This window comes from Setaria viridis, chromosome 8 (assembly GCF_005286985.2).
Source record: "Setaria viridis chromosome 8, Setaria_viridis_v4.0, whole genome shotgun sequence".
NCBI classification, from domain to species: domain Eukaryota; kingdom Viridiplantae; phylum Streptophyta; class Magnoliopsida; order Poales; family Poaceae; genus Setaria; species Setaria viridis.
This window is the reverse complement of record NC_048270.2, coordinates 28,603,439-28,621,190: the sequence shown is the minus strand read 5'-3', so window position 1 is coordinate 28,621,190 and position 17,752 is coordinate 28,603,439. Positions and strand designations below refer to the sequence as shown.

Genomic DNA, 17,752 nt, shown 5'->3' with positions numbered 1-17,752 from the left:
GCATCATGGCTTAGGGCCTGTTTGGCTATATGGTGTTAAAGTTTAACACCCGTCACATCGGATGTTTGGATGCTAATTAGTAGCATTAAATATAGATTAGTTACAAAACTAATTGCACAGATGGAGTGTAATTCGCGAGACGAATCTATTAAGCCTAATTAGTCCATGATTTGACAATGTGGTGCTACAGTAACCATTTGCTAATGATGGATTAATTAGGCTTAATAGATTCGTCTCGCGAATTAGCACAGGGTTCTGCAATTAGTTTTATAATTAGCTCATGTTTAATTCTCCTAATTAGCATCCGAACATCCGATGTGACACTGTTAAAGTTTAGCATCTCGTATCCAAACACCCCCTTATTGTGTTTGCTCTTTATGATTATTGTTTGGACCAATTATGAATTTCATAATTAGTATAGGTGTAAACCACAAGAACATACTTGGTAACAAATGATTAGTTTTCTTATATTCCCCAAATTTGAAATGTCTAAAAAAAATAATCGAAGGTGGAGCAAAGAATTTCTTGTGGCGGTAGCTCGGAAGAACAAATGCGTACAAGAAAAATCAATGAGCTCCATCGCCCACCGGTAAATCCTGTTCCGATTCCAAAATTTAAATTTGATTTCAAATCCTGAAATTTCTTACAGTAGTAAAACCCCGAATTGAAGGAGCAGCTAGATCCAAAACCGAGCCGAAAGCTCCACATCCCTCTCTGCTCATTGAATGCTGTAGGCTTGCAGATTCCTTCGCATAAATAAAAAAAGGAAAAAAAACCGCATCCCCCACTCGTCCCTGCGGTGAGTGCGTGCCACTCGGCCCAATCCCCTCCGTCCCCTCGCCTCCCCCACACGAATCCACCCACCCCGCTCCGCCGCCGCCGCCGCCGCCGCCGCGATGTTCGCCGGCGAGGCGTCGGAGCTCCAGGCGCGGCTGGCCGCGGCCGTGCACGCGCTCAACCACGACGCGAACCCCGCGGCGCGCCTCGCCGCCAACCAGTGGCTCCTCGCGCTGCAGCGCTCTCCCCAGGGGTGGGCGGTGGCCACCGCCCTCCTGGCCGCCCCGGACCCGCCCCCGCCCGCCGACCTCCTCTTCTTCGCCGCGCAGATGCTCCGCCGGAAGATCCAGTCCCCCGGCCCCGCGCTCCCCGGGGCCGGCCTGGCGCCGCAGCTGCTTGACGCGCTACTCCACGCCGCGCAGCGGTTCTCCGCCGCCCCGGCCCCGCGCCAGCTGCTCACGCAGATCTGCCTGGCCCTCTCCGCGCTCGCGCTCCGCGCCGAGGGCGGCGTCGACGACCTCTTCGCGCGGATGCCACACCTGCCGGCGCCCGCCGTGCTGGAGCTGCTCACGGTGCTCCCGGAGGAGGCAGCGCAGGACCAGGGCGGCGACACGGGGGTCGACGCCGCCGCTCGGTGCCGGTTCACGCGCGAGGTGCTTGCCCACGCGCCCGCCGTTATTGAGTTCCTCCACTCTCAGTCAGAGAAGGTGCCCGCCGACGACGACGGGGTGCCCCTCCACGAGCACAACCGCAGAATCCTTCGGTGCCTACTGAGCTGGGTATGTATGTACGTGCACTGCCCTTTGCCTTGCTCCGCGTTCAGCTGCGTTCTTCTCTAGCGCGCTCAATCGCTGACATAAAACGACAATGCAGGTTCGGGTGGGATGCTTCTCGGAGACGCCAGCCACCACGCTTGCCACGCACCCACTTCTCACTTTCGCGTTCAACTCGCTGCAGGTGCGAACAATGCAGCCTCCTATTCCTTATGAGTGCTGAAAAGTGTACTTCGAGGAATTACTTGTACATTCCACGTGCTCACATGCTGTTTTGTTGCTGTGTGGCTAATGAAGGTGTCCTTTTCGTTTGATGTGGCCATAGAGGTTATGACTGAGCTTGTCAGCCAGCACCAAGTAAGTTCAGTTCTTCTGATTTGTGCTACTTTGCTACTTATTGCATTGGTCCAATCAAATTGTCTAAGGCCCCGTTTGGATCCTTGGAATTGAATTCCATTCTAATAATCATAATTTAGACACAAATCAATTAAGCTAATATAGTTGTATGTGGAATGTATTTGTATATTATTGTTGGCCATACGGGAGAGATACTTATGTGCTGCACTTCTGCCATAGGGAAGCGAGTTGAAGAGTGTGCTATAAGTTGCACATTAGAAACATAGCATGAGGATCTATAGAATCAATTTCCATCTCCCACCCCCATGAATTTAAGATAGGCTTATATCTAAACTTTGGAAAGTTGTGGAATGACACATTCCAAGATAAATAGCCTACTCCATTAAGTAGATTCCAATTCCTTCAAAATGAAGGGATCCAAACGGGGCCTAAGTTTTTGTATGAAGTAGTAGTTGAATTGGATTTTGTTGACCAAAATGGTCCTAGAGCTTCTTTGAGCCTACATTTTGCAATGTTCAGAACTTCAGGTAGATAGTGAGGTCTATTTGCCACAGATATTTATGCGACATGAAAATTAATACCTGGAAGTGTTGCTATGAGTAAAGTCCTGCTCTGTATCTTCTTTCTACAAGCAGAGGGGCATACCCTGTTTCAAATTTCACAAAATAAAATCAAAGCAGTCACAGGTCCAGGTCTTATAATTATACATTTCAGAGTGTATATAGCCTAGCTAAAATGCACATAAGCCATCTACTGAAACTAGGAAAACTGCAATGAGAACCAAAATGTATAGCTCATTCACCATTTTCTCGGTCAAACTTTGGCAGTCAAACTGTCCCATGAATTCCTTTGGCAGTTATTGTCTCCTTAAGCAATACCCAATCTTTAGTGTTTCATTTATCTTCTGCTCTAGCCTCTAGGCGTCCAACAGAAAATTCCATCCTCACTAGTTACTAGTCATGAATATCTGAACATCAAGCTGCATCACTTCAATGTTTGAGTGGTTTTCCTCCCAATCATCTGCATATATATTCTTGTTTCATTACTCTTTGATTGGTGTGATATTTTTCTCTATATAAGCTGTGATCTTGGGTGTGCCAATATATAAGTTTTATTTATTTCACATGCGCTAACTAATGCAATTTGGTGGAGCCGTAAACTCCAGTGGTATGATATGAAGTTGGAATTTCTCTTTATTGTTCCACTGTATGTTGATGTGTATTGAATTGATCTGTTTAGGAGTCATCTTCTTTATCATGCTATGATTACTACCATAAATAGAATCCTCAATGGTTTCTGTTTCCATTTTCCCCGTGAGTTTTTGGGTATCTTAACTCCTAACAACTACAAGCTTATTTCAACTTATAATAAGTTATTTGATTTGTGCTGCAATCTGGTTGCAGGAGTTACCTGAGGCCTTTCTAAGTAAAATGCCTTATATAAGGGAAGTTCTTCTTCTACCAGCTCTAGCCAACAGAAGTGAGAAGATCATTGCTGGTCTTGCGTGTTTGATGTGCGAAGTTGGCCAGGCAGTAAGATTTGTTTCTTTATACTTTAGTATGGTGTCGTGCATTGTCTATATTATAAGCAAAATCTGAAGACATTAATAGTGTGTTGGAATGAGTATGTGACTTTTCATATAGTGAAAATGTAATATGATAACTAATAATTGGCCATTTCAAGGTAGTCAAGGAGATCTGGAACACACTAATGCAATTATGCTACTATGCTAGTGCTCTGTTATCTATAAAATGCTCCTACAATTAGCAGAAAGGTCGAAAGTGAGGAGTTCTAATGTGGAAGGGTGTATTACCATTTAACGCATTTTCAGAAAGCATTTTTATTCCTCCTGAGCTCGTATCTGTTGAACGCAACATGACAGCTGTTGCACTTTTTAGGCACCTGCTTTGGTTGCAGAAGGGGGTAGCCAAGCACTTGCTCTCGCCGATGCACTTTTGAGGTCAATTTATTGCATTGTTTATGTGGTACTTTTCCTTGAGTTTTAATGTTTACTTTCAAGGCTTCCAAATATTGTTATACTGCAGTTCATTTCATTTTACCATTTTGCTGAAATGCTTAACCTCTTTTGCAGATGTGTAGCTTTTACGAGTGACGATTGGGAAATTGCGGATTCAACCTTGCAATTTTGGTAGTGATGCTTTCCTTTTTCCCATTCATTTTCATTCATGAGAATATCTTCTTTACAGTATTAAATAACAATTAGTGGATGCTCTTTGGGAGCCAATTGTGCTCTCCTTTTGTTGGTTTGTGTTGAGGTGTTGTCGGTCTTTTGTCTGTGCGTACTAATTTAGGATGGGCTGGATTGGTGACTGGTTAGCATCTCCTATGTTATTGTTGGGGTCTAGTAGGTGTAGGTGTGATGCAGGGATTTGATCTTCAACTGGAGTGTTCTAACAAACTTCCTCAAAGCTGTGTTTTCTTACTAGTTCGTGGTCCATATCACTTAAAAGCTGTGTTGACCACTTCAACTTCTCATGTTGTGATATTTCACTAATTTCAATTCCATTGTGGTCAGCACCTTATAATATTTTCTATGACTATTATTGATAATTTGATATAAGATGCATGTGACGTTATTGAAGTGCGTAAGCTGGAACATCTTCCCAATATTATTCTACTGAAATGAAGTTGAGTTCCCATGGTATTAATGTGCATGTTTGGGATATAATTATTTGTATCTTTTATGTTGAAACCCTACACTCTGCAGGTGCACTTTGGCACATTTTATTCTTGGTATTGATGTGAAGACAGCCAAAAGAAATGCGGCACAAGAGTTGTTTTTGCCTGTGTTTTCTTCACTGCTAGATGCTCTTTTATTTCGTGCTCAGGTTTGTCTGTTTTACCTTTATGTTTTGCTCATTTTATGTGCATAGCTATCGTCATCCTTGGGTTTATATCATACTTCATGTAATTGTTTTTCCATTCATTTAACTAAATCAGAAATTGCACATTGTGCTTGTTTTGCATATCTAATTGTAGGAACAGAGGATTTGCAAATCCAGTTGTCTTACCTTGACATGTGCCCATTTGTAGATTGACACTGATGAGCACGGCACTGATGGAGCAACTTGTATGCCTGATGGACTAGCACAGTTCAGAATGAATTTGGAGGAGCTTCTTGTAGATATTTGTTTGCTTCTAGGTGCCCCTGCATATATAAACAAGGTATATGGTGTTTGCTGAAAGATTGCTCATGACCCATCGCTATGCACACAAGTGGTTACTTTTTTATGGTTTAACAAATGTTCGAACATGCTTCTTTTCCTTCTGTTACTTGGAACTCTTTTTAGAATAAGCATGACGTAAGAACACTAGTTACAGTTTGTATATGGATCCAAGAAATGCCCATTGTTTACAAAAAAGTGCGTAGATGGTAGATTTTAGGAAAAACTGACTTAGCTAATGTGAGCAAAAAAGGAAAAAATTGCATGAATTAATATGTTTAAGAACGAAGAGAGACTTAGTTGCTAAAGATAATCTATTCCGATCAGTTACTGACAAAACTGACACCTTTATGCCACTTACATATTTTATTTATTTTTGATTTTTTTTATGTCATGTGCATGAAGTACAGCTCTTATTATTGATAACTGATTTCATTTTAAATCTTTCCTGCGAACAATTATTTTGACATTTTTCTTCTGCACATTTGGTGAGGCTATTGTGCTTAAAACTTTGTGTTCTACCTGTGCGATGCAGCTCTTTTCTCATGGATGGGACTTCTCAAGCCAATCAGTTCCCTGGAAGGAGGTAGAAGTTAGGATGTACGCACTTAGCATGGTAAGCTTATCCTACCTCTTGGTAAAAATTGCTAGTTACTGTCATACGATATATATAGCATTTGAATGTCATGGCTAATATTAATTTTATTGCTGTTTATCTGCTTGTTCCCACCATTCTGTATCTGATTACTTCCTGCCAGGCCTTCTTTAAGATCTTTTCATATTGTTCCCATCTCTTATATAAGCCTATAATCACTTAATGTCAATCTGTCACTTCAAAATTTTGTGGGAACTTCTTGCAGTCAATGGATTGTGTAATATCAATTTAAATGGGCCATAAGTCCTGATAAAATTTGATCTAGAAATGCTTTTTGAACCAATCAAGATGATGGTTCCCAGTGAATGATATTATGTGTGTTTTGCAATTTGCTCACTACAATTCTGTTACATACATGTTCTGCAAATTCTAATTTCCTCCTTTTATTTTCTTTCTCATTTTGTTGTTGCTTAGACATGTGACACATGTCCATATCTTTGTATGTTTGGACATAACTCACATAAGCATGCCAGTGAGAGCAGGTTTGATCAGTATGCACATAAACTGTTGAATTTCAGGTTGCTGATACAATTTTACAAGATGAAAGCTCCTTTGATTTTTCAATGATAATGCATTTTGTGAACATTCTGTCCAGCAGAACTCCAGTTGAACTGAATGGAAATCTGTTCTTGGTAGGGCTTCCTCAATATGCTTCCAATGATTTTTATTATATATTCAGTTTTTCTTTATTTTTAATTTGTGAAGCTAATTTTTTTCTGTATTTTCCTAAATGTCAAGGTATACAAATCATTTGGCGATGTCATTGGTTCTTACTCAAAGTGGCTATCGTCTTGCCAAAGTAACATTAAACCTTTACTGTAAGTATTTTGAATGTTTGTGAAGTTTAAAGATTGTGTTTGTTCACTATGGCTGTTTAATATTTATTTTATCATTATGTTCAGCCTATTTTGCGCATCAGGAATTTCACAATCTGTATCATCAAATGCTTGCTCCTTAGCCTTGCGCAAACTTTGCGAGGATGCTTCTTCATTCATCCACGAACCTCAGAACCTTGAAATTCTTTTCTGGATTAGTGAGGTAACATTATCTCTTCTACTTTACCAAATTCATTCTACCACAATTTTCCCAAATGGTACTGGTCATTACTAAGGAGACAATATATTGAAGATGGCACTTTACCTATATCAAATTATACTTCTGATATACCAACTCGGTATTAAAAAGATTGCTGAAAATATTTTCATTGATTCTACCATCATGTTTGAATTTATCCTTCCTCTCTTAAGACATGATCATAGGGCCAGCCCTCTTCTAATACTTGACAAGCTAGAAAAGTTTAGATTGTTTATCTATGCTTGCTATAAACTCACATATGGTCTGACTTAATGTTTTAGCGTTGCATGCCATCAGTTAATTAAGTAACAATTATATGCTCTTTCAAGTATACCTTGACAAATATTCCTTTTGGCATTGTATGCAATGTAATATTGAAAAACAGTGTTCTTGTAGGGCATGGATAAAGGGAACCTGCGGCTAGAGGATGAGGAAGAGATAGTTAGTGCAATTACGCATGTTTTGAGTTCTGTTCGTGATAAAGAGTTGAGGAAAAGTTGGCTGGCTAGGTTACTTTATTCCAGCTACTCAGCAGTGGAAAAGATTGTATGTTCTCTTTCCCTGGTGTAGCTGTTCTTCCAAAATTCATATGTGGACTGTTAATGACTGACAACATCTAAATTGTTTTTTTTCTTCCATTGCTCAGATTGACATAGACAGAGATCACTCACTAAGGCAAAATCCAGCTACTTATACACAATCCTTGGACCTTGCTGTCCGTGGTCTTTACAGGTATGTTGATAGTTTTTGTATTCTTCATGTGGGTTGTGTGTGCTCTACTTCTTTTATCTCTTAATGCACCGATATGCAGCTGTACTGTGTATTTGTGAAAAAAAGTTTGATATTTCTTTTTCTTTGAGGATTGCTGCACTATTGGGTGATGCTATTAGCAATTGATTGGATTTTCATGTCTCACTGACATGCTAGAATCTTACAACTACTTTGGTCTGCTTTTTACATTTGGCTATTCACGTGTTGGTTAAGAAATTGGAAGTCTGATTGTATCTACAATATAAGCAATCATTTCTTTTACAGAATGAGTGCTCTCTTCGGTCATTTGTCTACGGCAATAACATCTGGCCTGGTCGACGATGATATAATTTTATGTCTTCTTGGAATATTTTGGCCACTTCTTGAAAAACTTTTCCGATCATCTCATATGGAGAACGCTAGTTTATCTGCAGCTGTATGCCGTTCTCTTTCTTCAGCTATACATTCTTGTGGTAAGTTAAATGGGTTTCTAAACTGAGAAATTTGAAACTGTATAGCAAATGCATCAGTTATCTGATTTGGCATCTGTACTTTACAGGACAGCACTTTCATATCTTGTTACCTAAAGTTCTGGAGTGCTTATCAACAAATTTCTTACTGTTTCAAAGGCATGACTGCTTCTTGAGAACAGGTAACAAGCTATACTTTTATTGCACAAATAAATTTTGCTTACTGAAATTCAATTCAAAATAAATTATTCTCTGTACCTCGTCATTAAAACAGCTAATACTTGATCAGGGTGTGATCAAGAGGTTTGGCTGCTGTTGATATGTTAAACATGTGCAAATATGTATGAGCTTATGTTGCACTAAACTCAATTTACATCTCTTAGGGAATTTTGGAACACTTAACTGCCTTATCTATGTACTTTTGCTATACTTTTGTACCAGATTGTTTTCTGGACTAGCTCATAGAATCATAGGTTTATGTATCCATGGAACAATTCAATATACTATATGGAATCTTGTTTCAATTAATTTGTGGACTCTACTTGACCTCACTCAAATTTTCAGCTGCCAACGTTATTGAAGAATTTGGTCACAAGGAAGAATATGGGGCTTTGTGTGTTAGGACTTTTGAAACTCTTAGCTCTGCGTCCTCAATATCAACTCTTAATTCTTCTTATACGTGTGACCAAGAACCAGATCTAGTTGAAGCATATACCTACTTTACATCTATGTTTATCCGCTGCTGTCCAAAGGTTCTTATTTTTCTCATGTTCAACAGAGATTGTTTTGTAACGTATTTGAGCTCAGTAGCTTGGCATGATATGGATTGGCATATTGACGCTAGTTCTTTGTTGATTGCATAAATGATCAGGAAGCTATTGTTGCATCTAGCTCGCTGCTTGAGCTATCATTTCAAAAGGCAGCTATATGTTCTACAGCAATGCACCGAGGAGCAGCACTTGCATCAATGTCATATATATCATGTGAGTGCTATCTATTCACTTCTGTGTATTGTCCTCTGGCTGTAACTGCATGTGTTTCTATTCCCCTCATTCTTTGAATAGTCATACAATGGGTAAACTTGTACCTGGAAAAGTTGGAATTGAAGTGAAAACATATGCCAGAAAAAGGTTGGCTCCTAAAAACTATTGGCCTGCTTGGCTTTACATTTATAATATTTTTCTTTATCTCATAAGATGGATCTTTGTACATGGTCTTTTCTGAATGGCATGTTTGGTTTTTCACTTTTGCATGCTTACTAAAGAGAATATAATATAATTGCATACCCCTATTTGTATTGTCTCTTGGCACCTGATTAGTGTCATTGGTCTTGGAAGCTGATCTTTAGCGAACGAACAGGCTGGACCTTGTAGTCTTGCACAGCTTTAGCACAAACTAGTTAAACTAGGTGCAGTTTAGGAAAATGTAGTTCTGTCCCTTCTTGAGATCATCTAGAACCATTTTCTTACTTTCCACTTTTGAGACATCATTAATAAAGGAACACAAATTGAAGGAAGCTATTATTTTTACTGCAAATGCATGGATGTATTTTCATCTAGTTTCTGGACAACAAAGGCAGTTTGTGTGGCAAAACCTTGGCATCAGTTTATTAGGCTTGGTAAGTTTTCTATAGAATTTCGACCGTTTAGCATGTTTACTCAAGGTCTTTCTATAACACTAGAGCACGTTGGTGGCAAAGTGTCGTGATTTTCTAGTTTGTGTTTCTATGTTTTGGGGGAGTGTTTAAAATGTATCTGTCCTTGCTGATCATTTTATACTAATATTTGGTGACCTTTGGCGTATGGATACCTTATATGCTATAACCTACCACTGTCATGCGTCAGCTCAAGCTATTGCGCTTAACCCCTGTTGTTGCACTCACATGATCATTTGCAACTAAATAATTCCAAAGTTATATGTCATTTGCAGGTTTTCTTGAGGTTGTTCTTGCTGCTGTGCTAGAATCTCCAGAGTGCATCCCTGACGGATCACCTGGTGTGGTCCTAATTCAAATCTTGGCACGCTGTGGTGAAGGTTTATTGTCTAATGTACTTTATGCTCTACTTGGTGTATCGGCTTTATCAAGGGTGGGTGCAATTTAAAGAACAATTCCATAGTATTTGATACTATTGGTCCGCATATGTTTTTTCTGGATACTCAACAATCTGTTATCTGAGACATCTAAACTAGCTAGTGCATTGTACCTGTGTATGTAAGCCTTTTAATAAGCTCTTGATCTCATCTGATTTTTGCTAGTATACTAATGATTATGCTGGGATAAGTTGACTGATGAGTTCTTAACATACTACCGGTGTACTATTTTATACTGTTGCAAGTTTGCTCCCGTTTTATCTGTGATACTCATGGTTTAAGTTATGTGATTAGACAGATCTTGCAAAATATTCACATTACTTTTTCCGTGCAGGTGCATAAATCTGCCACAATATTGCAACAACTGGCTGCAATGTGCAGTTTCTGTGAGAGAACAACATGGAAGGCTGTTCTTAGTTGGAGTTCTCTTTGTGGGTGGCTACAATCAACGGTATCCTTTTAGCCACTGCTTTAATTGTGATTGTTCCAGTCCTAGACATACCCAATAATGCCAATATATTCTTTTTGTCTTTATTTGAGTTCTCAACTATGTTTTGTGTTTGCAATTATTGACTGAGGTAGTCTAAATCTGCCATTTAACTTTCAGAACCTTGACATGTGTTATTATGCATAGTAAAGTGATAAAGGACTAGCAATGCTTTGATGATCATATTTTTAGTAACTGTCTGGCATAACTGCTTCTATTATTGAACTTGAAACATGGAAGCTGGATTAAAAACATAGATTGAAAATCATTCAGGCTTTCCCTTCATTTGTTTACATAAAGATCAGATGCCAGATCTGGAATTCTGGATTCATACATGTAGAGAGATTTGGCTGTTATTCATTCTCGTATCCAACAACTATCCTGCAAAGTTACTGACTTGTTTCCAATCTTGTTTAGGTGAAGTCATTGCCCTCAGAGTATCTAAAGCAAGGGGAAGCTGAAATGATAATTCCGCAGTGGCTGAAGGTGCTTGAGGATGCAGGTTCTGACTATCTTCACAGGACTGGTGATAATATCAGAAATCATCAAGGATACATGCAAGGGAAGGGTGGTAGAACACTTAAACGCATAATCAGGGATTTTGTGGAAAGCCATCGAAATGCCCCAACCCCCTGCCCTTCATGATATGCGGATGAAACTGATTTCATCAGTCCTGATAGTGGAGTGCGCGGTTCGTGTTGATCCTAGGGTTTGACCTCCATATACAAATCCTTAAGTCGGAAAATGGGCTACTTGCTTGTTCCAATGACCTGGTTTGGACTTCGGGGTTTTGTCTTCCTCTGTATAGCAGGTCACCAAAGGGCAAAAGTGGAGCAAGTTGTCAAACCAGGCTACTCGGAACGAACCGGGAACCCCATGGGCCAATGTGTTTAATGGTCCTTTTCAAGGTTGGAAGTCCAAAGTTTTGCTTCTCCATGGGCCATGAGGGGTATACTGGAACATTTGGGTATACTGGATGCTTTGAGAGAAGACGGAGAGGTGAATGCAATAACTGTATATATCATTCTTTTGCGATTAGCAATGTACAAAACATTCTTCTTTGTTCATACTCAACTTTTGAGCTCACATGGGCAAAGTTAATTTCAAATGTATATATCTGTTACTTCATCGGCGATGCCCCTGCAACTTAGGCCAGCGTTCGGAGCTGAAGGTTCACCTAGAGAAAATTCTGAGCTGGAGACATTGATCTCCCTAGTGTGAATTAATTTTTGTGCTGATTAATGTGGCGACAGTATATATTCCCTCTGTTCCAAATTATATGTCGATTTGACTTTTCTAGGTGCGTAGATATTATTATGCATCTAGACATAGGGTTTATCTAAGTGCATAATAAAGTATATGAATCTAATAAAGTCAAAACGATCTATAATAATTTGGGACAGAGGGAGCACATGTCAGTAGTGCTCCAGACTGTGTAGCGTTTCTGAGAACTTAGATTTCATTGCAGTGATAGGTGCTGACCAGAAAAGGATATTGATCGGTAACAACACCTTAACATATATTCCAAGCACCAAGGGAGAAGATGGCATGTGCCATCAATTATGACTGCTACAATTTCTTATTTTTCACTACAAAAAGTTCTGCAATCCCTTATTTGCTATCGGATGATGTGTAGAGCCCACCTGTCGCTGGCAGCGGCAACTAAGAAATTCTGCAATTTGTAATGGCAAGAAATAAACTTATCAATTCATTATTTTGCCCATGACCTCGCAGATGGTTTAACCTTCCAATTTTAACATAATAAAATCATCCTCCTCCCATCATACTTGTTCCTCAGTCTCTCTAGGAAGGTTGCAATCCCAGGTGACCCAACATGACTCGACCTGGTCATTGTCTGTAAACCATGCATATAGTCCTGTTTTTCTTAAAAAAACATGCATCGCTCCTTTTGGTAAAGCCTGAATGCACGTTGTATGGCGTCGACTACCTGGTCATGTCTGTAAAGCACATTAGCAGTTCATAATGGTATCTGGTGCAGTTTTTTTTGTAAGGGAAACGTTACCGGGCTGAACCTTTCATCAGTTTTGAGCCTAATAAGTAGCGTAGGCAACAAGGCAAGCACGACACATCGCGATTCGAAGCGCACACACCTTTTAAAGCACAAGCTTTGGCTAGATTATGCTCGAACATGTGGCTTTAGCCTAGCAAGGACGCTAATGCTAGGTTCCGTTGGCAAAGTTCACGTGACAATTATGGATGTGTTTAGTTACCTGACTAAGGGTTAGCCAGCCCCAGTGCCAACCAACTCATTTTTGATTATCTGGTTAGGCCCTTTGGCCAGGTTCCACTAATGCAACCAAACCTCCTTAGCCAGGTTAGAGATAAACTTGGGAATCCTCCGTCCCCAGCAAGCCAGGCACAGCCGCATGAGCCTCTGCCCCGGCAAAAATACAGTAATTGTCTGGTCCGGCCGGTGGAGACCGCACGGCGGCGCACGAAGCTCTCGGCGATGGGGAGAAGTAGGAAGAGAAAACAGGATGGTAACCTCACCTGTGGCTAAGGTTATAACAACTTGTACGTCAACCAAACATAATCTTGTACTAGCCATGCTTAAATCAAATATGAACAAATTGTGGGCTAGCCTGGCTATAGATTCTAGCCCGGCTAGAATAAGCCAACAAACTAAACATATTCTATAAGACCAAGTTGAGAAGCATGGTTGGCACTTTCTTTCTCAAAGTCGTCAACAATTTTGCCTAATTTTAAGATTTTTTTCAGTATTATGAGAAGTCTCCGCAGCTTGTAAGGGCCTCTTTGGGAATGCATGGTTCTAGGAATGCAGAAATAATAAAAATATAGGAATAGAACACGCTAATACCTTGAAACCTATGGAAAGAGAGCAAGAATAATGGACGTTTGGATGTAGCACATGAACTTTGATGAGAGATTGACATGAAAGAAACTTACATAAGGTTCAACCTCTTAGTAGAATTCGTCCAAAAAGCCTATGGACCATGCCATTCTATATTTTCATAGGATTTGCACAAACTCAACATTTCTTCCAAAGGGCCTTGTAGGGAAATTTTTTTATAGGATTCCAGTCCTCCAAAATTCGTTTATTTTTCCTATTTGTTCACAAAGGGCCTAAAAAAGATTTCTCAGGACAAAGTTTTGCACCTCTTCAAAAATGGAGCTATATGTTGTTACTTCACATATAGTTTTGCAGGACTGTATAAAATGCTATACATTTTAAATTGTAAATATATTTACTTTCCCATCTAACCTAAATTGCAGGTCCATGACATGTTGGTCAAATTTCTTTAGTTTTTCTTTGTATGCGTGAAATGACATAAAATGTATTGGGAACATCAAATTGATGTTATTAGACGTACCATGAAATATAATTTTATATTAGGAAAAATTCGAATAGTGAAAAATCAGATAATCCCCTAAACTATGTTTTGGTTTAATTTACCCCCTAAACAATACTATTTGGTTTCAATTTACCCATAATGCAATTTGCCATTTTTTTTTCTCTATGCAAAAGTTAAATTTTAATTTAAGACTTTGTAGGATGGTAGTGGACATTATAATCTATATTAAAAAATATTTTATAAAATTTCCATCATTAGTTTTTATATAATTTCGTATGTCAAGGATAAATTTTATTATCAAATATCCTACCCTATCAAAATAATGATAAAAAATTCATGATATATTTTTGTAACATGTCTTGTGGTGCGTGCTATCATCTTGCAAAATTTGAATTTAAGACTCCACTTGTGCATGGAGAAATAAAAAAGACAAATTGTGTTAAGCGGTAAATTGAACCAAATGGCATAGTTTAGGGATAAATTGAACCAAGAAATACTTTAGGGGTTATCTAGACTTTGGTTATACTTGAGGGAGTAATTTGGACTTTTTTCTAGCTGTGATGTTTAAAATTATATATTTTACAGATAATTCTATTTACCGTATCAGTGTCCTCAATGATTTCTATTTGGATCAATGGGAACTGGGTTAGAAGGTAGTGCTTGGAAAAACCTTTTCTAGAACATCCCAGCTTTCAGGCTGATCACACTATAATCACCGTCGCATTTCATCTTCATCCCGTTCTTCATTCAAACCTTCGGCAATTTCTAATTTTAAAGATAGCCATGACGAGTCAAAATTTAAACAACAAAGAGAATAACTTGAAATGGCATGTTCCTGTATCTCGTCGGAGTCTCCTTCTCAAAGCGATTTGGAACATTTGGACGACGTGCACGCGAAGGCACTTGTGCCCCTCTCACCGGTTGCCTATACATTCAATCAGTGCATACAGGTGTCGGATTGATCCAATTCACAACATGTGGGTGGTGGACATGCAGAAGACGCTCGACGTCGCTGATCTGCCGGCGGCGGCGGAGAAATGGCCACGGCACTGCATCTTCCGCGTGCCGCCGCGCTTCCGCACCGTCCACGGCGGCGTCTACAAGCCGCAGACGGTGGCGCTCGGCCCTTTCCACCACGGCGACCCGGACCTGGCCCCCATGGAGGCGCACAAGCGCAGGGCCGTCGCGCGGCTGCTCCGGCGCGCCGGCAGGACGCTGGCCGATCTCGCCGCGTCCGTGGAGGAGGTGGCCGAAGACCTGGAGGACGCCTACGCGGGGCTCGGCGGCGAGTGGCGCGGCGAGAACAGGGGTAGGTTCCTGGAGATGATGGTGGCCGACGGATGCTTCCTTCTGGAGGTGATGCGGCGGCGCTCCGGCGACTACGCAACGGCCGACCCCGTCTTCAGCCGGCACGCCGTCGGTCACATCGCGCCGTTCGTGCAGCGCGACATGCTCATGGTCGAGAACCAGCTGCCGCTGCTCCTCCTTCACAGGATCGCAGCCGTTGAGGGTGGAGAAGCTTCGGTAAGTGCTCGCCGCCCACAAGCATTTACTGCTGTCGTGCAGCGATGGACACTAGTCACACTATTAACAAAACATTGTGCATTTCATGCCATGGCATTGGCATCGATGGACAGGACGAGTCTTCCATCAACCGGGAAATCCTCAAGTTCCTCGGCGTGGGTGCCGGCGACGCCAGGGCGGGTCCAAGTCCAACAATGGTCGTGCTCCACCCTCTCGACCTCTACCGCCGGAGCCTCTTCGGCACCCTCTATAACCACAAGAAGGAAGCGCTGGCAGATCCCAGCACCGTGGCCCGCGCCGCGCCGCGCTCGGCGCAGAGGCTCTGGGAGGCGGGCGTCCGGTTCCGGTGCAGGCCGGGCGTTCTGGACGACATCGAGTTCGACAACGGCAGGCGCAGGCTGGAGATGCCGGAGGTGGCGCTAGACGACTCCACCGAGTACAAGTTCCACAACATGATGGCGTTCGAGGCGCTGCACGGCGGCGGCGCCACGGGCAACGACGTGACGGCGTTCGTGCTCTTCATGAGGGACATGGTCGACTCCGCGGGGGACGTGGCGCTGCTGGCCAGGGAAGGGATCCTCTGGCACGACCTCGCCGGGGGCGACGCGGCGGTGGCGGGCCTGTTCGACGGCCTGACCAGGGACGTGGCCAAGACCGGCGAGAGCAGGCTGTGCGCCGTCCGCGACCGGGTGGAGCGCTACTGCAACGAGAGCTGGCGCGTCTTCGTCTTCGAGTCGTGGGCCAAGCTCAGGAACACCTACTTCACCAGCCTCTGGGCGTCCGTCGCCCTCACCGTCTCCGTCTTCCTCCTCATCACCGACGTCATGCAGACCGCGTACGCCGTCATGAGTTACGAGCTTACAAAGCATCGGCACGGCTAATTGCACTTGCAGTTGCAGCAATCTTATTTTTCTTTCCTATTTTTTCGTTTCCGTGGTGTTTTCCTTTGATGACTGTTTTGAGAGCTTGACTTCTTTTTAGAGACACAGAGCTTGTCCATAGCAAAACGTTGATTCTATTCCGTCCTTTGCCACACCAATCCAATGGCGGAGGATAGAATAGAACCAAGGTGTGGCGAAGTCGCATAATATTCGGATTCAAATAGTCCACGGATATACTCCCTCCATCCGACCTTTTTAGATTCATAATTATATTATGCATCTTGATATCTCATATGTCTAGATTCATAGCAAAATCTATGTACTTAGAAAAATTAAAATAATTTATAATTTGAAATAGAAGGAGTCATTTTTTGATGGAACAGGAGGGAGCTAGAGCCCCTAGAAACGGAAGGAGTAATTCTTTTGTGAAATCAGCAGTATAATGAAAAAAAACTGCAATTTGCAATATGTGTATTCTGTGCCTCTCAATTTAGCCTCGTTTACAATTCTAATTTTCTTCAATATGGTATTAGACGTACAATTGATACATTAAGAGGTTGGAGATGCCTTGGTAGAGACCGTGTTCAGAGATGATGGCTATATTATGGTTGTAATAAGAATAAAAATTGAATTGGTTCCCAGATGACTTACGTTGTGAAAAAAATGAACTGACGTCGTCAAAAAATTGAACTCTTGGTGCCCAGATTTGGAGGAAGAAAACATAATCAGCTTTTTTATAGTCAAATTGTATAGTTACATACATTAATACTAACTGAAATTTAAAATGTCAACAATTTGTGCATAAAGACAACACACTTATTCAGCAAATAAAGGGCGTTTTTGGTTTCGCAAGAAAGTCTCGCCACACATCGCTCGCATAGACACTGAAGCAAAAATTGGTTTGGTTTTCTTGCCGCGCTGCTTAGGGAACTGCAGCAAGCTTTTGCTTGCTGAAGCAGACAAGCCAAAATAGCTCTTCACAAGGCAAGTCTTGCTTGTCAAAGCAAGGCTAGGCAATGCTCGTTGAACTACCAAACTTGCTCTAAGAGAAGTTGTCATAAATCCTTAAGGGTATACATGCCATCTTATATACTCCATGACATACAAGGCGATTTCTTAAAAGTTCTGAGATATTAGTTCTTAGAAAATCGATTTTCAGTGAAGCTATTCCAAACATGATCTAAATAAAACCAAATTTGGTCAGTTTTATTCTTATGAAGCAAATTCAATGGTAATTTTGTCGGAGCCAAAATTCTTCAAACCAATTTAACCGGACGACTTAACCAATTTAGTCGAATACCCACCACTAATCGTGGTGTCCCCTCGTGACCGTGCATGGGCTGTACAACGGGAAGGTACTCCAGCCCTATCGGTTTTACTATTGCAAGCAGTG

The 17,752-nt window shown here is 41.4% G+C and overlaps 2 protein-coding genes across 2 annotated transcripts; both read left to right on the top strand.

Moving 5' to 3' along the window:
• Window positions 1–821: 821 nt before the first annotated feature.
• LOC117833139 (uncharacterized) lies at window positions 822–11,747 on the top strand. The gene is made up of 21 exons (XM_034712539.2): window positions 822–1,556; window positions 1,651–1,734; window positions 1,848–1,907; window positions 3,311–3,439; window positions 3,806–3,867; window positions 4,000–4,056; window positions 4,636–4,756; window positions 4,962–5,093; window positions 5,628–5,708; window positions 6,266–6,379; window positions 6,486–6,565; window positions 6,650–6,785; window positions 7,218–7,367; window positions 7,468–7,553; window positions 7,857–8,044; window positions 8,131–8,223; window positions 8,606–8,793; window positions 8,913–9,024; window positions 9,971–10,128; window positions 10,467–10,583; window positions 11,037–11,747. The coding sequence occupies exons 1-21, from the start codon at window positions 897–899 to the stop codon at window positions 11,262–11,264; spliced, it is 3,036 nt and encodes a 1,011-aa protein (XP_034568430.1). The 5' UTR covers window positions 822–896; the 3' UTR covers window positions 11,265–11,747.
• Window positions 11,748–14,749: 3,002 nt separating this feature from the next.
• LOC117833741 (UPF0481 protein At3g47200) lies at window positions 14,750–16,696 on the top strand. The gene is made up of 2 exons (XM_034713340.2): window positions 14,750–15,478; window positions 15,592–16,696. The coding sequence occupies exons 1-2, from the start codon at window positions 14,930–14,932 to the stop codon at window positions 16,357–16,359; spliced, it is 1,317 nt and encodes a 438-aa protein (XP_034569231.1). The 5' UTR covers window positions 14,750–14,929; the 3' UTR covers window positions 16,360–16,696.
• Window positions 16,697–17,752: the final 1,056 nt, after the last annotated feature.